The sequence below is a fragment of the Paramisgurnus dabryanus genome, chromosome 13, assembly GCF_030506205.2.
Source record: "Paramisgurnus dabryanus chromosome 13, PD_genome_1.1, whole genome shotgun sequence".
Taxonomy (NCBI): Eukaryota; Metazoa; Chordata; class Actinopteri; order Cypriniformes; family Cobitidae; genus Paramisgurnus; species Paramisgurnus dabryanus.
In genome coordinates, this window is record NC_133349.1 from 27,185,451 (window position 1) to 27,207,583 (window position 22,133).

Here is a 22,133-nt window from a genome sequence, read left to right on the forward strand (position 1 = left end):
AGCTGCCCATGCCACACGCACTCATGCAACCCCAAACCATCAGAGATGCAGGCTTCTGAAAAGAGCGCTAATAACAACTTGGGTTGTCATTGTCCTAATTAGTCCGGATATAATGGCATCCCAGTATTCCAAAAAGATCTTCAGATTTTGATTTGTTGGACCACAGAACAGTTTTTCACTTTGCAACAGTCCATTTTAAATTATCCTTGCCCAGGGAAAGAGCCTGTGCTTCTGGGTCATGTTTAGATATGGCTTCTTTTTTGACCTACAGAGTTTTAGCTGGCAACAGCGAATGACACGGTGGATTGTGTTCACTGACAATGTTTTCTGGAAGTATTCATGAGCCCATGTTATGATTTCCATTACAGTAGCATTCCTGTATGTGATGCAGTGTCGTCTAAGGGCCCTAAGATCACGGGCATCCAGTATGGTTTGTCGGTCTTGACCTTTAAGCACAGAGATTGTTCCAGATTCTCTGAATCTTTGGATGATATTATGCACTATAGATGATGATAACTTCAAACTCTTAGCAATTTTTCTCTGAGAAGTTTCGAAAACAATTTTTTGCTGCAGCATTGGGGGAATTGGTGATTCTGTCTATCTTGACTTCTGACAGACACTGCCACTCTGACAGGCTTTTTTTATACCCAATCATTTTGCAAATTGACCTAATAAGTTGCAAATTAGTCCTTAAGCTGTTCCTTATATGTACATTTAACTTTTCTGGCCTCTTATTGCTACCTGTCCCAACTTTTTTTGGAATGTGTAGCTCTCATGAAATCCAAAATGAGCCAATATTTGCCATTGACATTTCAAAATATCTCACTTTCAACATTTGATATGTTATCTATATTCTACTGTGAATAAAATATAAGTTTATGAGATTTGTAAATTATTCCATTACTTTTTTACTCACAATTTCTACAGTGTCTCAACTTTTTCTGTTTTGGGGTTGTACTTTGATGCTGCTTCATCCTGGATTTCACAGACAGGGTAAATATAAGAAATATTACAAAATAAAAATATTAAAATTTTTGTTACATAGAAATGATTGATCATTGTTTAAAACACATATAAAAAGTATGATATGTTGTTGTCAGGTACACTGAAAAGAAAAGGTTACAAGCTACAACAACTTGGTTATGCAAGTCAATTCACAACTATTTTAAGTTTTGACTTATAAAAACAAGTTGAAATTGTATAACCTTATTTGTTAATTTAAAGTAAAATAAAAATAAATGAAGAGTTTGGTTCCAAAACGCATTAAATCCATTTTGACTAATTTGATAAAAAAAAATCTCTATACCAAGAAAGTGACGAGATGAAAACCACTATTTTCTGTTACAAACTTATAAAAGATTTAAATCCATAATTTGATTTTCAAAGATTTATTATAAAAACTGATTTTTTTCACAAAATGCAATAAATTCATGAAAGTATTTCAAAATGCTATAAATCTATTGAATCAATATATAAATGTGCATTCATCTTTGCCATGTTATATTCATTTAGTTGACTAGTGGTATACACTGAGTAAAAAAATAAACATTAATGCCATTAATCTAAACACTTACTTTGTCAAATTAAGAACACTGTCATTGCTGCGGTCATTCTTGGGACGTCGTCGTTGAATTTTTTTTAAATAATGAAACATTTTTCATAAGATCCCTTGGGGTCAATGTGTTAGCATGACAGAAGCTTAATGCTTCTCCGCCACAGAAAACCACCACAGGTTTATCAATGCCATCAAAGTATTATTTTGTTTTGGTTTGTTTGTTGATCACGAAGTACAAAGCAGATGAGGAAAACTAGGACTCTGTGTGTATTCAAAGCGCAACTCCATTATTGTTTACAATGTGTGTAATGGTGCGCTGTGATTGGTTGAGCGGATTTATTGCATTCTGCAGATAAGGAGGACTGGCATTTGTCGCGGTTTAGAAAAAAAGGGATAAAAGATGACAGAATAACACGGCGGATATCGGATTTTGCGTAAAATGAAGAATTGACGTTTATCGCGTTTTGGAACCAAACTTATCATCTAGTTTTGATCTAATTTTTTACATTGTAATCTTAGTAATGGACTTTATGTGGTAACATGACATCAACAACATTATTAAAGACAGAAATATATTAGGTACTGTAGCATGATAATTTTTTTTGTTGAAACTCCTTACAGATTGTTGTGTAAAAATGATTACATAATAAAAAAAAACCTTCCTCGCCCTGCATCCATTACACGGTCACATGACATTTGCTGGAATTTTCTTGTTTTTGTCAAATTCACATATGTAGTATTGTGCGGCTCCACAATCCACCTGGCTCCAGTATCCGGTGTTACTCATCTGTACACAGTTACCTCTGTGTGGCTCCTGTAGACCCCACGCTGTAGTGTTAAGGAGGGGCTCACCATCAACATACATGTACCTCACCTCCGACTCCCCAACCTGTAGCCCTATGAAGACAAGTGTAAGATCAGCTTCACTGATATAGTTGGCCAGTAAAGTGTTGGATTCTGTGGATCTGGGCATGGCAAGAGATCCTCCACGTAACTTGCAGTTCAGATTGGCCTCTCCGTATTTCCTCGGCTCCTTCACTAGCAGGTAAAACTTGTCCTCCGTCTCCCTGATACCTAGAATCACTGTAACCAGAACCACAGCACCAGTTAGTGTTTGTAAACATGTGCCTGTTTTCAGTAAAAATATGTGAGAAAAACAATATTAAAATGAGTTTTTTTGAGTTATTTAGAAGTGTTTTAATAGCCCACCAACTAATCTTACAATCTTACTTGTTTAGGTTGCATATTGGCTATGCATAGTAATTACTGTGGCCTTTACTTTAATCTATTACTAATTAGTTAAACAACAACCAGCATTTCAGGAAGTTACTCTGTTAGAAACGTGTGAACTTTATAGGAACTGACTTTGATCTACTAAAGTCATCATTAAATCACTTTTGGGGGCTTTTTTGGTCCTTTAAGAGAAGTGCAGGTTATCCCTGTATAAGATGTATGATTCTTTTGCACAATTTATGTGGATTAACAGATGGTTTTGTCTATTGTTTCTCAAAGGTGTGTTGTGCAATATATTTCTTATTTATCTAGCCAATAACTGGACTATATGATCTGTAAGTACATTTATTAATATTGTTATGTTTTCACAGTGTTTTTGTTATTAGGTTTTCATTTCAGTTTTGTTTTTGTATTGTACATTTCTACTGTTTGCACAATGTTAGTTTGTGTTTGGTCTGCACTAACTCTTCTATGTGCATAGTTTTTTAAATAAAGGCAAACCATTCTATTCTATTCTATTCCAGTCAAGTTTAGTCTGTTCTGTTCTGGTCTAGTGTAGTCTAGTCTAATTTAGTATAGTCTAATCAAGTTATTTCTGGCCGGTTGCATAAACCTTTAAGACTAGTCTTAAAAGTTAGTCATTAATTTTTTTCTTCAAGACTGATCATAACGGTTTTAAGTATGTTACATAGAAAGGTAGATTTGTCTAATTTAAATCCAAATAATAAGACTGATTAGCCCTAACTAATTGCTAGTTAGTCAGACTCATTCTTAAGATGCAGTCTTAACGTCACGGCTATGTTTATGCAACCGGCCTCCTGGTCTAGTCTTGTCTAATTTAGTCAAATCAAGTTTATTCTGGTCTAGTCTAGTCTAGTCAAGTTAATTCTGTTCTGGTCTAATTTAATCTAGCCTAGTCTAGTGTAGTCAATTTAAGACAAGCTTAGCATAGCCTAGCCTAGTCAAGTATATTCAGTTCTGTTCTGGTCTAGTATAGTCTAGCATAGTCTAGTCTAATTTAGTCTAGTCAAGTTTATTCTGTTATGGTCAAATCTAGTCTAGTCTAGTCAATTTAAGGCAAACCAAGGCTAGCATAGCCCAGCCTAGTCAAGTTTATTCAGTTCTGTTCTGGTCTAGTATAGTCTAGTCTAATTTAGTCTAGTCAAGTTTATTCTGTTCTGGTCTTATCTAATCTTGTCTAGTCTAGTCTAGTCAATTTAAGACAAGCCAAGGCTAGCATAGCCCAGCCTAGCCTAGTCTAGTCAAGTTTTTTTTTCTGTTCTGGTCTAGTCTAGTCACGCTTTTTCTGATCTGTTCTGGTCTAGTCTAATTTGTCTAGTCTAGCCAAGTTTATTCTGTTCTGGTCTAGTCAAATCAAGTCCTGTTCTAGTCTAGCCTATGCTATTCTAGTAGAGTCAAGCCTAGCCTAGCCTAGCATAACCTAGTCAAGTTTATTCTGTTCTAGTCTGGTCTAATCTAATCTAGTCAATTCAAGTTGAGCATAGCATAGCCTAGGGTAGTCTAGTCAAGTTTATTTTGTTCTGGCCTACTCTAGTCTAAATTAGTCTAGTCAAGTTTATTCTGTTCTGGTCTTATCTAATCTAGCATAGTCTAGTCTAGTCAATTTAAAACAAGCCTAGCATAGCCTAGCCTAGTCAAGTTTATTTAGTTCGGTTCTGGTCTAGTATAGTCTAGTCTAGTCTAATTTAGTCTAGTCAAGTTTATTCTGTTTTGTTCTGGTCTAGTCTAGTCAATTTAAGATAAGCCAAGGCTAGCATAGCCTAGCCTAGTCTAGTCAAGTTTATTTTGTTCTGTCCTGTTCTAGTCTAGTCTATTCTATTCTAGTCTAGTCAAGCCTATCTTAGCCAAGCCTAGCCTAACCTAGTCAAGTTTACTCTGTTCTAGTCTGGTCTAGTCTAATCTAGTCAATTCAAGTTGAGCCTAGCATAGCCTAGTCTAGTCAATTTTATTTTGTTCTGTTCTGGTCTAGCCTAGTCTAAATTAGTCTAGTCTAGTCACATTTTTTCTGTTCTGTTCTGGTCTAGTCTAGTCTAATTTAGTCTAGTCTAGCCAAGTTTATTCTGTTCTGGTCTAATCAAGCCATGTCCTGTTTTAATCTAGTCAAGTCCTATTCTAGTCTAGTCTAGTCAAGCCTAGCCTAGTCAAGTTTATTCTGTTCTAGTCTGGTCTAGTCTAATCTAGTCAATTCAAGTTGAGCCTAGCATAGCATAGTCTAGTCAAGTTTATTTTGTTCTGTTCTGGTCTAGCCTAGTCTAATTTAGTCTAGTCTAGTCATGTTTTTCTGTTCTGTTCTAGTCTAGTCTAATTTAGTCTAGTCTAGCAAAGTTTATTCTGTTCTGGTCTAATCAAGCCAAGTCCTGTTTTAATCTAGTCAAGTCCTGTTCTAGTCTAGTCTAGTCAAGCCTAGCCTAGCCTAACCTAGTCAAGTTTATTCTGTTCTAGTCTGGTCTAGTCTAATCTAGTCAATTCAAGTGGAGCCTAGCATAACCTAGTCTAGTCAGGTCAAGTTTATTCTGTTCTGATCTAGTCTAGTTTATTCTATTCTAGTCTAGTCTGGTCTATATGACATTTCTGGTAATGATTAATATAAGACTCAGGTCTCACCATTCTTCAGAAACTTGATAGCCTTTTTAAGCTTGCTTATATTAACGTCCATTTGTCCGACAACCTTTCTGTACCTCCCACAGTCACATGTAGTTCCTGTTACAAGTAATGTGAAGTTATTAAGCTGTTAATAATAAGGCCATATTATAAAGAAAACATTGGATTGGAATAAAAAAATGACAACAATTAGAAATTTAAAATACCATATAAAACACACACACGATAGGAAAACGAGATCAGAAATGAAAGCACACGCAATTTGATATATTTACCAGGTTTTCCTTTCATTCCTGGAGGACCGGGTACTCCATGTTGTCCTTTGTCACCTGTTCACAGTAACATTTACAGTACAGTATAAATTAGTTTAACATTTTATTTACAGTACTATATAACTGTAAAGGCTTTGCTTCATATACAGTAGCATAATTGACACAGAGCAATAATCTAATTATCCAGTAGATGGCAGCAGAGTACACACTAAACTCTTATTTTATAATAGCGTTTGGGTCACAGAAATCCCATCATCCAAAGGGCAGATGATGTCAAAAACATCCAATATGTGTTTAATTCTGAAGCAGTGGTGATGAGTGTTCGGTCATGCAGTTAAAATAAAGACTTTGAGAAGTACATCATTGTTTTCGTAGGAGTTATTGTTCAGTGGTTTACGGACACAAGTGCTGAATCATTTCTAAAACAGATTAGTGTTTTAAATATTTATACAGATGACACAGGTGTTCAGTCCTCAAGAATGTACTGTTTGTTATTTTAAAAAGAAACTTCCTTTTCAGCCTGGTAAAAACGGTTGTATGATGTCACTTTGATTTTAAGGTTTTATTATTTTAACCAAAGGATTTATTACTCGTGTGTCAGTGACAGGTCTATAGGGAACAGATGCTCAGAACCATTTTAAACATCTGCTTCCAAAAATCCAAGATTGTAACCAAATTTTAAAGCCAGATCAAATTTCATTTTAAATTGCTTTGGTCCCATAAATGTCTATGGTAGCTCTGTGAAAATCATTCAACACACACCAGTGCATGAACTTTCTGTTATAACTTATAATCTTGGATGACCTGAACGTGAGTAAATAACAGCAAATTTTTATTTTTAGTTAGACAAACCCTTTAATAAACAATATTTTTTCAGACAAACGGCAGGTGGGACAGGCATCTGTATATTTTAGTGTGACAATAAAGGCAAGTGATTTTCATGGATGTAGTAGCATCGAGATATCATATCACTTGCAATATTCAACCGCTACTGGTAAAGTTTATTTACCTCTGTCCCCAATAGGGCCAATTTTTCCCATTGGGCCCACGTCTCCTTTCTCTCCATACTCACCGTTCAGACCTATTGAGAGAGAAAACAAGGTTATCTGTCTCACAACCCTTCCAGAATTCAAGAGAAATATCACACAAAGCTTTTCCAAAGCAAGCAAGCCTACTGTCAAAGCAAAATAAGTCACGGTGCATGAGAACCTCAATCACATTCCGAAATTATTTCATGTCAGTTGTCTTCAATATAAATCTGATTCAATTGTATTTTCCAGCTCATTTTAAGGTTCGAGGAAGCTGTTTTTGAGACCGCTCATGACAGCTTCGGACTGCAAGCAAATATCCATCTGGAAGTGGGGTTTTAGGCATTTCTGGGCCTCGCCAAGCAATAACAGGGCTCCGGCATCTCTGCGATAACTCACTTTGATTAAGTGGATATGTCATTTCCATTTTATTCCCAAGTTTATTGTTCATCTATTTCACAGAAGTGAGCGTATCTATTGCTGTTTGCCATCAAACTGATTGCTCCATTTGTTCAGATATTTCAATTACAAGGCAAACCTCAATGAAAAACCTCAGACATTTGTGAAACGATTTGTGGAGTAGACGGACCATCTGAACGTCTAAAAAAATGATGCGGAAAAGGGAACCGTCTATATAATGACATCCGGGAATACCTCACTGTTAACCTTATTCTGTTTCTATTCTCGTGAATGGTTTAATTTTGGCTTGAAGGGCGTGATGTTGATGAAGTTATGGGTTGATCATTTCCTGTCCTTGCTTAAAACGGATTAACACGAGCCTGCCATGCTATTGCCAGTTAAACCCACTAGCTGTGGGACTGCTTCTTTCCAGACAAACGTTTGCATGCCTTTCCAGGATTTGAGAGTGTGGACGTATCGTGAATGCTGATGGGAAGTTTCTTCACATGGAACGTCACCTATAATTATCTGTCAAGTTAGTCGATACCCTCCGTGAGTTCACACTTCATAACTTAACAGTATAAATGTAGTATATGCAGTTTAAATATAATATGTCCTGTATAGTCATCTTCTTGGCATTTTATGTTTAGGTGCATCGCTTAAAATAAAGGATCGCTTTACGCTTTCATTCTGGACCTTGATGCTGCTGTGGTCACGAGTTAAAAGACAGACTAAGATCCTTCCTGGCATTTCTCTTACTTTCGGCTTTTCATTATAACTGAAAGCGGGCATGTCTTTCTGTGCTCACGCTTGTACGGGTACGATAAACAGTTTGCCTGGAAGAGGCCCATGTGGAGCCGAGCACTACAGACACTTCCATCTTTGAACACACGGCGACACTGCGGCCACTGGCCGCAATTAACACGTCTGCCGGTCTCTGACGTGACTTCCCTCAAGGGAAGATGTGGTCTGGCGGGAACCGAATGTCTTCCAGCTCCGCTCTCATGCCCGTGAGGGCAGACACACATCAAACATCTGCGTTCAGGTCAAACTTGGGTTCGCACGCTGTACTAGGACTCCTACAGAAAAGGCTACTGTGTAACATTTGGGAAGTTTAAAATCCCCGAAATTCCTACGGTTCAATCAGTGCATTCAAAACGTTTTCAGGTCAGTTTGGCATGCTAGAGGTTTATTACAATTTGAACACATCTCAGTTAGGAGAGAATGAAAGAGTTTATAGGTGCTTTTAAAGCGATACTCCAGCCAAATATCAAAATTACCCCATGATTTACTCACCCTCAAGCAATCCGAGATACACATATCCATCATCTTACAGAACAAACACATTTGGAGTTATTTTAGTAAATGCTTTTGCTTTTCCAAGCTTATACTTGTAGAAAACAGGGGTCAGGGAACAACTTTAAGCTTTAAGGAAGTTTTGACCCCCAAAAAGTGCATCTATCCTTCGCAGAAGTAATCCACACGGCTCCAAGGGGTTAATAAAGGTCTTTTGCAGGTTATCATTGTGATATTGTAACTAAGATTTTACATTTTATAAACTACAATATAGGGATGGGACGGTATGAAAATTTCATATCATGATTACAGTGACCAAAGTTATCACAGTAATCAATATTATCATGGTTTTGTTAAAATGAGACGGAAATGTTAAAAAAGAAAAGAAATTTTTTTTTTGTTTGTTTTATTTTCGAAAATCACAATTTAATATTTCATGTCCCTGAAATTATTTCGGTGGTAATAAAAAAATTAAATCAGTCTAATAAGTTTACCATGAATGAATACAATACATTATCCCTTAAATGCATTCTTGTGCAAAAAACTATGTTGCATGTGCGCGCCTGCGTCAAACTGATTCTGGCTGGACAGTTTTCAAAATCACGGTAATCAAACACGGTTGTAATGATAATTCAATTTTAATTGATGCGGTTGCAGAAAAACAGTGGAAATGAATTAGACACGAGTGAAAAGAGCAAGATAACTCACTAGAAAATGTCCTGTTGTGCTGTTAAGTGTCAGAATAAGAATGCCAAAAAAGATGGCTTTCATTTTTATAAAATACCATCGTCGAAGACATCATTTGAAGATAAACGTAGGTGTTTATGATTACAATAAGCCCTTAAACGGACAGAATGGAGCGAGGAAATCATCTGGAAATCTTTTAATAATTAGAATAGAAAATAAGTAGAGAAGAAGTCCGGTGTTCTGTCGAAGTCTGTTCCCTCCATGTGTTTCTTATAGCGTTTTTATCACGTTACAATTATAATTTATTAAGGAAGAAATAATAGAAAACAGGAAAATTATGAAATATTTAATAAACGCTATTATATATAATACATGATAGTATTGCTTTTATATGTACTTTAGCGATTCAGACTGTAAAAATATTTGATTTAGCAAAAAAGAACAATACACATACATATACATTACATACATGCATATCAGTAGCCAAGCCATTTAAACTTTTGATCTATCTAAAAAAAAAACGTAATGTGATTAAAACGCTATAAGAAACATTGCACTAAAGGGAAACATAAAGGAATCAGACTTCGACAGAACACCGGATCCATTAAAATCACGGTTTAATGCTAAAACACTTCACAACCCTACTGCGGAGCAGTCACTTTCTGCAACCAGTTTGGCTCCGCCCACAAAAAACGTCATCTCTGTTTGCAAACACGAAATTGATCTATAGGTACATAATTTTTTGAGACTGGGTAGTAGCGATTGAAGAATGAGTGCACTTTTTTGGAGTTTAAAGTCAGAAGTTGTCCATTGATAGCTGTTTTCTACCATTATAAGCTTGGAAAAGCAAAGACATTTACCGTACTACAATAACTCCAAATGTGTATCTCGAATTGCTTGAGGGTGAGTAAATCATGGGGTAATTTTTATATTTGGCTGGACTGTCCCTTTAAAGAGATAGTTCACCCAAAAATGAACATTTTGTAATTTACTCGCTCTCATGTTGTTACAAACCTGTATAAATTCCTAAGGAAGATATTTTGAGGAATGTTTGTAACCAAACCAATCAGAGGCCCCATTGACTTCTGTATAGTAAAAAAAATACTATGGAAGTCATTGGGGCATCTGATCAGTTTGGTTACAAACATTCAATAAAATATCTTCCTTTGTGGTTATCAATACAAATAAAGGTTTGTAACAACATGAGAGTTTTCATTTTTGGGTGACATATCCTGTTAAGAAATCAACCCCGTGAACTTTAAACCCCACGCCACTTCACTTCAACACAATTTGCTCACAACAGCTCACAATTAATTGCTCATATCAAACTGTTGATTTGAGTTAACTATTTTTTCTTTCTGTATAGATAGCAAACAGTCGCGGTTTAACCAACTTCCCTTTAATCTTTCACTGATCCGTTAAACAACAATGTTTTTCAAACCTTGGAGGCCAGGTGGGCCGGTTTTCCCCATTCTTCCCTCCTCGCCTTCTGTGCCCACCTCACCTGGATCTCCTGTTGAATGAAGAAAGTGTAAAGACAGAACTGTTTGGGATGGGTCTTACCCAAACACACTTCTCCGTTACATTGCAGCTGTTTAAATACAGACAGTTATTCAATCTCTAGAGTGTCAAGTTTATTGGCATTGCTAAAACCATGAGCCAGCGACAGAGACGTGTCCGATTAACAGTTTTTATATATATATATATATAAAATATATATATGTAAGTGTGTGTGTGTGTGTAATATATATGATGACACACACACTGATTCCCAGAAAAAGGCTGAAAAAAGAAGTTTCTGCCACCATGCAAATTCACTATGGATTGTGATGTTTACGTAACGGAATAACAGTTGACCACAAGAGCATTACAGTTAATGTTTCACACCATTTCTTTTGCTGAGCCTATAAATGACAGAACAAAATTGAACACATGCACGTTGTTGGGTTTTACCAGCAGGGTTCTTTGTAATAAGAGCAGCTACTGTAGCTCTTTAAATGTCTGGTTTTACTGATATTTATCCAGTCTGACGGCAGGGAGCCAAAGCAGGGTGCAAGTTATATTGGTTCTTAAAATGAAGGTGGTTCCTGTAAGAATGAACTCAACGTTTTTAGGAATTATAAGGCGGAAATAGCAGGAGATTTAAAGTGATTTGAGCAGGAATGATGATATTGGTGTTAGCCATAGCTTACATATAATTATTATAATATCATAAAAGCATATAAATACCTTTAGGTCCGGGGAGAATACTGTTTGAACACACCTCTGTTGTCGTACAAACTTGGTTGACGTGACAAAGAAATAAAAATAGAAATAGTTTCCTGCTGAAATTTTCTCCATCCATGGCTTGCAGTGGAAACTTTGCTCTGTTCTCAAAAGGATAAAATGAGAAGGGAGTTTTACCAATGTCTGCCAGACCTTATCATATCTGTGTTTAGCTTTCAAACAACACTGTCCAGATCGCACACTATCTCCATACGCTAAATGTTAGGAATTCACTTAAGAGAGTTGCTTTGTAAGGATTATTTCAGAATTAAGTGAGTTACGCAGTGTAGATATTAGATTTGTTGTTTTGATTGTTGTTTAGTATTGACCATATATTTATTCATTATTTCTTAGTCTCTATATTAGAATACAACCAGAAAATACAGGAAATTAAAAGTATTAAAACACGGAATAAAGTGTGAAGTATTTATTGTGAGCTCTTCTTACCCTTGAGCGATAGTAACCTTTAGGATCTCTTAAACTTCAGGACTTCAGTCTTCTCAAAAGAGTTCAAGATGCTTAGTGTCAAAAGAGGTCACAATAAAGGCTGACTTTCAACTGAAGAAAGTGTTTTTTTTTTTCATTTTGGGTACATATTTCCAGGATTTTCTGTTTGTATCTTAACAAAGAGACTTGAAAACTAAATGTGTTTCATGCTGGCAAAATGAGTCAGAATGAGCAAGTTTTCAAAAATGAGTTATTTATATTTTTACATGATTTGTTGGAAAGTCAGTTTTGAGAATAATCAAGTTAAAGGTTTAAAATTGCATCCAAACCTTAAAATCACTGGTAAAACTAATAGATTTGGCACACATAAAGTCAAAAACAATATCTATACACTCTTAGAACAGATGTGTTAAAAACAATCCACCCATCTCTGTGTTATTATTGAAACAACACATTTTGTGTTACTTTTAACACAACTTGTGTTATATTTCAACACAAAATCAACACAAAATGACACATAATGTGTTAAAAGCATAGCACAAAAAGATGTGTAAAAAAATAACACGTCCTTTCTAAGAGTGTACACTTTTGGAAAGGATTTACACATCTTTGTGCGTTAAGCTTTTAACACATTGGGCCCTATCTTGCACCCAGCGCAATTGACTTTGTCAGTGACGCATGTATCATTCGTATTTTGCAACTGCGCACAGCGGGTTTTTCCCTCCACAGACGCACGTCGACAAACTAGGAAATGAACTTGCGCTCCCTGGGCGTTTCAGCGCAAAAAAAGAGGCGTGTTCCGGCGCAAACCATCCCTGATGCTATTTTGCAGTTTCAAGAAACAATTGCGCCACTGACCAGAAAAAAAAAGTTTAAAGTCAGTGGCGCGTTGCGCGTTGTTCATTATGCTAGTTTAAGGGCGCATGCTTGACCATGATGTATAGCGTGCACAACGCGCATACACTTTGCTTATCTAAAATACACAGATGCAACAGTTATTTTTGCAAATCATAAATTGTTACACAAAAAAATATTAATACATGAGATAAGGGAAATCATAGTGGTGAGCATTGTGGTGATAGTTTTTATTTATTGTGTGGCTGCGTTAAAAAATTCTCATGCAAATAACGATTAAAATATTTTCATAAGTTTGTTGTGTGGCTGTATAACGTTTATTTTATGTAAATAATAATTAAAATGTTTTCATAAGAAACCTTTATGTATATGAACTTGATTTGTAAGAGTACTTTGGGGTTGGACCTTGCTTGCGTTTCTTGGGTCTGATTTCAAAGCCCCCAAACCCTTTCAGCGGTGAGGGTGGACGCAGCGATGTCCTCTGCTGGCGTCAGGTCCTGTGTAGGCAGATCCACCTCCCGTTACACGGCGTGCTCGATTTATGCTGGCAAGCTTGGAATTTACAAGAACGCCGGTCTCCTCGGCTGTGAACCGCTCCTGGCGTGCTCCTGGTAAATCCGTCATAATAATAGCAACCCGCCATGGAACTTGCGCCCTTGCGTTTAAAGGGAATTTTGGATAGCGTTCTGATTGGTTTATTTGACGTTACGCCCAAACCACACCTATGAATAATGAACCTACTTCAGACCAACACCTTATTGATTTGCGCCCGGCGCAAGAGTTATTTCTCCCGCCGGGAAAATAGCAACAGCGCCCAAGATCCACCCACAAACTCACTTGCGCGTTGCGCTTCGCACTTGCGTTTCAGATCGTTAAAATAGGGCCCATAAAGTCAAAAACAATATCTATACACTCTTATGGGTTGTGTACACCAAAACTTTTACGCCCGCGGCCGGCGCATGCTTTCAATTGTTTCCAATGGAAGCTCGGCGTTTTTCAAATAAGCCAGCAGCGAGCGGGTTTTTTCCGCGCTGAAAACCGGCGCTCGGCGGTTTTCACGCGCTCGGCGCTGAGAGTCTAGAGTTGAAAGAGATTCAACTTTGGGAGAAAAGCTCCGCTCGTCAATGTCAGTTCTCACACGGCCGCCCAATCACAGTGGAGCAGGGGCGGGACATTACCACAGCAACCAACCGGCTCGCAGCTGAAGTATCACAGCTATCAAAGCGCTCAGCTGATGAAAGCTGGCACTCAGCTGAAAAACAGCTGGCATTCGGCGTCCTCAAGGCGTTTTCAGACGCGTTTAAAAGTTTTGGTGTACACAGCCCCTTAGAACGGATGTGTTAAAAACAATCCACCCATCTCTGTGTTATTATTGAAACAACACATTTTGTGTTACTTTTAACACAACTTGTGTTATATTTCAACACAAAATGACACATAGTGTGTTAAAATGACACATAATGTGTTAAAAGCATAGCACAAAAAGATGTGTAAAAAAATAACACGTCCTTTCTAAGAGTGTACACTTTTGGAAAGGATTTACACATCTTTGTGCGTTAAGCTTTTAACACATTATGTGTCATTTTTCAAGTTGTGTTAAAAGTAACACAAAATGTGTTGTTTCAATATTAACACAGAGATGGGTGGATTCTGGGAAAACGCATTTAGTATGTTGTCCCAGAATCAATGTGTTGTTTTTAACACATTCGTTCTAAGAGTGTAGGAAAAATATATGTCACACTTTTTTCTTTCTTTTATTGTTTGATTGACATTGAGACAGACAACTTTAAGATCTACTGTAATGCAAGGATCAAATATAATGGTAATTCTGTATCTAGCCTACGTTTAGATATCTGGGTTGTGCGCCCATGCATCTGTGTGTGTGCATATGCTTCAGGTCTGTCAGTCAGAGCGAAGAAGATCGTTTTTAAGTCTTGTCACTTTTAATAACTATTTTAACATCAAGCAAGTCCTGCACTTTATCTTCTAATTCCTGCATGTTTTTAAACCGAAACCAAAATGTCACGTGCATGCATGCATTTTTCTAGATTAAGCATTTAGGACGGTACACCTCTCAGAAAACGTACAAATAAAGATCATTTGAGATTTTTATTTACTATTTAGAGCATTTGGATCGCTAGACGAGGGCTTAATGTACTTATTTTTATGAAAACCACAATTTCAACATTTATTTTTTCTTTTGCCTCGAGCTCAAAATTAGAAAAAATAGGTGCATCAGAAGCAAGACCAAACCTGGTCAATATTCAACAAACAACAGCAAGATCCTGCACACTATGAATCTTGCAAAAAGGGATCGTTTCATACTTTTGCAAGATTTATAGTGTGCAGAATCTTTCTGTTGGTTTTTTAAGTTGAATTAACTCAAAATTTGAAGACAACCAGGTAACATATTACTTTTTTAAGTTGACCCAACTTATTTCTTTCTTTTTTTTTTACAAAAAAATAGAGATAGAGATGTATAGATACACATGCACCTTTATAGATTGTAAAAGAAATAAGACTTGTTTATTGGCTGTTAAAAGGTTTCATTAACAGCCAGAACAGAAGTTTCTTGTTCCTCTATTTTACAAACCGTAATTAGCAAACTATTTATTGGTTGAATATGCTTTAAACTTTCACTAATTCTCCACAGATGCTTGGCCCTCCTCCCCAAAGCCGTGTCTACCGATGAGATCATTCTTCAACATCCACGTAAATATGTTTAGAAGTTTGGTTTTCTGTTTATTTTGAACAATCACCCCCAACTCTTTAATCCAAATACTTGCTGGTTATTTAAAGTAGTCACAGCTGCCTTTGCATATCAATAATGATACTTTACTTAAAAACTGTCTGGTTACTTAAGCGCACCACAATTTAATGACACACTACTGCTTATCAGCCCATTAGTGGTTAGCAATTCATCACATTAGATGGAGTGTTTGATTATTATCAGTGGGAAAGTTCATTTAGGATACAACCTCATTTCAGTCTGATTTAAATGATGAGTTTCTTCTGTTGAAGCAGACAGTTGTATCGGTGTCCTGACATACAGGTGATATTCTCAAAGTACAGTTGAAAATCACAGATGGTGGTCTATAGATAAGGACTGATAAGCTGATAAGCAAGCAGGATTACGACAAAAAGAAAATTTCAGGGCCTGGGATCTAAACCTGTAGGGAAATCTCAAATATTGTGACCTTTACATTATATAATTTGCTGAAAAATGAGATCCATAGATAAGTCTGACATGCCTTTCTTAGATTTAGGAGGTTGTCACGATCATGATGATGAATGTACAACTAAGGTGTGGCAACTTGGATGCGATTGTTTGTCTCTCTTGGGAATTTCTGGGGAATCTCTAATATAATTGCATCTGCTCATTGGACATCATCCGATAAAAAAATCAACGAGTTAGGGTTGTTTTCAAGCCTTAAGATTTCCCGTGAGGAAAACTTGCAGGAAAATATCTTGACAGGACAGATTTTCCTCGTAAATTGTGATTCCCTCCTTTCTATTTGTTTTTCATCAATGGAAACTGTGGTTGGGTCAGAGATGCTGATCTTGAAGGAGTCAGGGTCTATCATCTAAATTAAATAAAACACACACACACACAATGCTTGGCTTGCAAGGGTTAACAGCAGTGATTTTGCTTGCGGCCAGCCTTGTGTACTGGTTTAAGTTTGACTCCGTACTCGGCTATTATTGTAGAGACTAATCGTTTACATGTGGTTTAATGGTAACCCTCTCATTTAGATGGTGAAGTGCATTGTGATTCACACCGCAAAAGCGAATGGGTTTAGGGGACGACAGTTATGTCATGCCATAATTACTTGCAAAACAGACAAAGACCGTAAAATAAAACAGAAATTGGCTGAACGTTACTGTAGGTGGCCTGTTAGGCTAATCAGATTTGCACTTACGATTTATGATTTCCTCATCTCTTGTCCTCCTGTTTTGTCTGCGTTGTGACTAAGGAAACTAGTTACCGGAGACGGTTCGCTTTTTATTGTGGGAAAGTACAGTCGAAACCCACTTGTTACCCACTTGTCTATTTTTTATTTGAACGCACATCACACAATAAACAATGTCAAAGCATAAATTTAGTTATCCAGAAATGCAAGCAAAATAACCATTATGCCAACATTACAGCCGAACAAGAAATAAACAAGAGAATCAAATAAACTTTCGACATGTCATACGGTTTCACGGTTTGACTAATAACACAAACAGACACGCACACAAGAATGAAATAACAATCAAAAAGCAGCTTCCTGGGCAAGTTTTCTTTCCAGTCTGTTGACACACAGAGACGAGACTATATTTCAACAACTGTTAACTGATTTATTCTAGATGTGAAATATTACATTGGTCACAGCTATATTTCTGTTATGCTACAGGATGACATCTAAAGATGTCAATTGTAAGGAAGACATAGAATTGTAAACCACTGACAGCCGGTATATCCTTTGAGTCCTTGCTCTTACAATATTAATATGCATTTAGGTGGACACGCCCCCTGTTTACGATTGGCTGCCTAAAACGTACTCCATTGGTTGAACCAATGTTGTTATATTAGTCTAGTATGGATGCTCAAACCATGGACCATAATTTTACACTCTGTGCAAAAGCTGTCACTGGGTGGTACCCTTACAGTAAAAAGGTCCTAATATAGGTACCAATATGTACCTTTGAGGTACTAATATGCACCCTTTAAAACACTGCCCCGGTTACAGCCTTTGTGCCTTTACTTCTTACAGTGCCTTTAAGCTATAGGTCAATGTGTTTTGTGTCTGGGGATATTATTTACTATAAAAGTAACTTGATACATACATGCCGTGTGTCACTTTATTCTATAAATACTACACTGTCAAAAAAAAGGTCAAAATGTATAACCCATTTGTCGCGGTACCCTTTCATAAAGTATACAGATTTGCAATTAAAGAGTTCATAATAATATTTAAGAGGTGCATATTGGTTTCAAAGAGTGCTTATTGATACCTTAGATACAAATGTATACATATCTGTACCTAATGGTAAGGACCTTTTTAAAGGGTACAGGCCCAGTGACAGCTAGGGTACATATTTGGAGCATTTTTATCAACAGTGTATTTAGTTTAATACATTTTCAGTATTTTCTAAAAATAAAAAACATTTGTTTAGTATCTTAAATTTGTGAAATGGCAGCTAGGGCAACTGTCCATACAAATGAGTTTAAGACAACTGTTATAAACAGTGTTTAACTAATAAAAAGGATACTTTGGCATTGTTTTATGTTCAAAACCTTGCCACCACTTTAAATGTTATTTATCAAACACATTTTAATTGTACTTAATTGAATTTGATATCACAGGCAAAACCTATTACCAACATCCATGTAGAAGTTTTTTAAATGTAAATTTATTGCAGAGGTCAGGTGGTGCAACTACAAAGTCAAAGGGTGCAACTGCTATGAATGCTCCTGAGAAAAAAAACATTCAGCTAAAAAACTTTAATAAGCTAATGATTTAGATTATCATTTTAGTTTTAATGAGAAAGGAATAATTAATGACGGCCTGTTGAATTATTCAAAATAATGCACACTCGAAGTGGCACGATTATTTTCAAATAATTTAAAGGACCAGAGTCATATACCACGGTTACCACAAACATTTCTAAGAAATGGCTCTGGTGGTTCTCTTATAAAAAATTGACAGGTCAGGTGTGCGTTTATCGAAAAATAATGCATATCCATGGAACAATTCTCAACCAATCAGAATAAAGCATTCCACAACCCCAAGGTATAAATTGCAAGCTAATGTTTGTCTATAATTGTATATATATAAATGTATATCAAATGTTAGCTTTATGGTAAAGATGTTTTACTGTACACTTGTTTTACACAATGCTACTATTAAATAAACAAAAATTAGCATGTATCTGGCAATTATACAATGACTGGTTGTACCGCCTGACTTTTTTTAAACGGGGATATACAAATATTTTGTAAAAAAAATCATTCAAAATGTACTGAAATGTATTTCAATAAACAAAACTTTCAGATCACATTGTTCCCTACTCAAAAATATGCATTATATCATTTTCTTTAAATTTTTATAAAAGAGCTTGTTGTGTCATTGACCCCTATACTGTTCATTTTATCAGTTGTATGTTTTCTGGGAGTCAAACCCAAAACCTTTGCACTACCTACAGTATACAATCCTCTACCATCTAGAAAAACAGCTAAACACTCAGAAATAAATGTAAAGCTGTCACTTGAGTGGTACATACCTAAAAAGTGCATATGGGTGATTCTCACGAAACCATTGAAACACCACGGCACTAATGATTTTAGATATAAAATGTGTAATATAGTAATATTAAAAAGCCTCAGAATTAACACAATACTGTGTTCTACCTTGCACAATGTGTGATTTCAACATAAGAATTTATAATTTGTCAATTTTATCTCATTTTCTGCTGAAATTCTCATTACCGCAATGCGTCCGGCTGTGTTTGAACATGCGTTATGCTGTAATTTAAACATATTAAAACAAAAATATTTAGAAAAAAAATACATGGATGTTTTGCTAGACTACTTTAGATGACAGAAAAATAATTTACTGAATATTCATGTATAATAATAATGAAGAAAAATTAGGAAATTGATGTGTCCATGCCTGATGTTCTCATCCTCCGCAACACTTTTTGAGAACAGTTTAAGCACACATACAGAATTTTAATAAAGTTTGATTTTGAGTGACCAAGCACATGGACCAGTTACTTCAAGATGGCTACCAGGTAAGATCATCTCTTTATATCTTTCCAGTTAAATTTGAAATATTCTCTGGTCAGAATGCTTACACGACATTTTGATTATCATTACCGAAACAGGTAGTTTTCTACATTTCGAAAATTGTTTGATTTACAATTTTTCATGAAAATGTTCTTTATTAAAGTCTAATTATATGCACTGAATAAAAAATGAGCAAAGCCTATGTGGCTTCTCTATTTTTAGCAAAACATACTGGGGTACCTCATCCTCCGCAACACCATTCTCATATACCGCAACCATTTAATAGCAGTTGCGGTAAAGAGAACTTCTGTTTCGGAAATGAGAATTTAAGCATATTGTTTATTACATTTAAATATCTCTTATGAATTTAAGATAAATTTAAAATGTTATAACTGTTGATATTTTGCTTTATGATGCTTCATTGTAGACAGTCAGCAAGTGAGAAAAAAGCTTTAGCAAAGGCCAGGTTGACAAAGTTCAGGGAGAAACTTAACAGCAACCCAGAATGGCTCGAGGAGTACAGAAGGAAGGAGAGAGAGAGAGGTTAGGTTTGGAGATATTACTAGCAGGTGTTATTAGCAAAAAACACACTACAGTGTTAGGAAATGTACATGACACACACACAACACAACGCAACAAGTCTATACTATATGATGATGTGTACATACATTTTTTCTCCCATGTTGTGAGACATGCTAATTTAATGTTATGCTTTCTTTCCACTTTCAGGTATCAAAAACAACCTAGCGATGGCACGCCATGCATCTAGGCGCTGCAACATCAGTTGGATCACAAGATCCACAAAGTTGGATCCCATGCTTGCCAGCATCTCAGCTACCTGCGACTGCACAACGCGCGCTGTCTGCAGCATCAGATTGCTGCCTGGGGGCGAGGGACAAAGGGAGACTAAAGGCGGCACCTCCTTTCTGCCCAGTGCGGGAGTCACAGACACCAGAGAGGATGGCCTAAAAGCGCCCGGCGCTGTGACAGAAAGCGGGTTGCTGCGCAATTCATTAGGACTGTGCGTTAACCCTTTCCGCCTCTGCTGTCTTCGCAGCATGTGGGTCGTGTTCGAGAGTGGGGGGGGGGTGTTGTAGACGCTTATGTGAGGACGGGCCCTGGGGCGAGCAACACAAAACCAACTGAGGAGAAAAATGCTGTTTTTGAGCGGCTTCGTTCCGGGCGGCAGTCCCCCAGGACCCAGTTTCTTGCATCATATACTGGAGGATTTGTGCCAGGGACTCTTGTGATGCACCACCGGTTCTGGTCCATGAGACACAGGGTGGTGAGGTAGGAAGTGGCTCATAGACTTAGAGCTCTTCACCGCTTCCGAGAAATGCTCCGTGATTGTGCCCACCGTGTCACCAAACAGGCCGGATGGAGAAACAGGCGTGACTGTGCATGACCACCATGAGTGGTCTTCGTGGCCCTTAGCGTGAAATCCGTAGCCATTCTCAGATCCCTGAAGGTATTTAGATCCATGCTGCCCTCATCTAGAGCCTTAAGCACCTGCGCCTAAAAGATCTGTAGGACCGCCATAGTGTGCAATGCAGACAGAGCCTCTCTCGGCGCGGGTATGCTTTTTCGGACAGGTGTGCTGTCATGAGGCTTCACTACCCTCAAAGCTGTGCCACACCATCCAAGGGAGTGGACAAGGGGCAGAGGTGAGCAGCCACAGCGTCCTTGATGGGGGGAATACACAGGTAGCCTACCTAAGAAAAAAATGGGGGGAGGGGTAGCCCACGCTTTGGTGACTTTCCTCCGAGCATCAGCGGGGTGGCCTGAGTGAAGAAAACAAAAGTCAAGCTTGCTTCTCTGGGGTTCTTGTGGGGTGCTCCACTCAATCTCCAAGTCCTGCACGGCTTTGAAGAGAATGCGCACCAGTTCCTTGTAGAAGGATGGCTGTGTGTCTGATGCACCACGTGGAGCCTGGTCCCAGTCTCCATCCAACACTGTCAGAGACATCTCATCTTCCGCCGCCGGAAACCCAAAGGAAACAGACCTGGCGGCTCCCGGTTCAGGACACAGGCTCTCGGCGACAAACTGAACCGGTTGAGCGAGGGGAGGACGACCACCAGCGGCTCTTTGCCGGCAGTGGGACACTGCAGTAAGAAACCTCCAAGGGCAATGTTGAGCCGGGTCCTGAGCACCTTCATCGGGAGATCCTCACAATAAGGGACAACCTGAGCCAACAATTGCCGCCTTTGGGTGGAGAAGCCCCAAGCAGAGCACACAGAGCTCGTGTGAATTGGGTGGGTCGATCAGACCTCCGCACCACAAGCAGATTTGCGACATCCCGGAACACAGAGAGGGCTGCTTACATTTCAACCTGAATTCAATTTTGCTGCCTATGAAGTCTGTCCTAAAGCATTTCTCGGAGCTGCCATTATGCAGCCAAAGTCATTGTCTCATAAAGCAGCGAGGGAACAAGTCAGCTGTCTAAACTTTCGGATACAGCCCCTCTCTCTCTCTCTCTCTCTCTCTCTCTCTCTCTAATCGAAACAGATACAGAATGGTAAAAGGTCAGAAGACCAAATCATATCCAGCAAGGAAATATTTTTCATCTTATTTACACAAATGTTTTGTGATATCCAGCTGACATTAGCTGCCCATTTCTCAATCCGATGGCTGCAGCCTTCAGAGCTCGCATTTGTAGGCAGCATATGTCATCAAGACCATCTTATTTCAGTATGTTAAATGCA

The 22,133-nt window shown here is 37.6% G+C and overlaps 1 protein-coding gene across 1 annotated transcript; it reads right to left on the reverse strand.

Annotated features, from left to right (window-relative positions):
* Positions 1 to 886: 886 nt before the first annotated feature.
* Positions 887 to 11,483, reverse strand: colec10 (collectin sub-family member 10 (C-type lectin)). Its single transcript, XM_065246283.2, has 6 exons — positions 11,322 to 11,483; positions 10,534 to 10,605; positions 6,692 to 6,763; positions 5,686 to 5,739; positions 5,414 to 5,509; positions 887 to 2,638 (listed from the first exon to the last, which is right to left on the reverse strand). The coding sequence occupies exons 1-6, from the start codon at positions 11,434 to 11,436 to the stop codon at positions 2,241 to 2,243; spliced, it is 807 nt and encodes a 268-aa protein (XP_065102355.2). The 5' UTR covers positions 11,437 to 11,483; the 3' UTR covers positions 887 to 2,240.
* Between the last annotated feature and the right edge of the window lie 10,650 nt (positions 11,484 to 22,133).

Bases quoted from the DNA above. Each gene is read 5' to 3' on its own strand.
- colec10 (XM_065246283.2), bottom strand. From the start codon at position 11,436: ATGGATGGAGAAAATTTCAGCAGGAAACTATTTCTATTTTTATTTCTT. The intron at 5,510-5,685 runs GTAAATATATCA...TACTTGTAACAG, and splicing joins AGGAATGAAAGGAAAACCTG to GAACTACATGTGACTGTGGG. The intron at 2,639-5,413 runs GTGAGACCTGAG...TTCTGGTTACAG, and splicing joins TATCAAGTTTCTGAAGAATG to TGATTCTAGGTATCAGGGAG.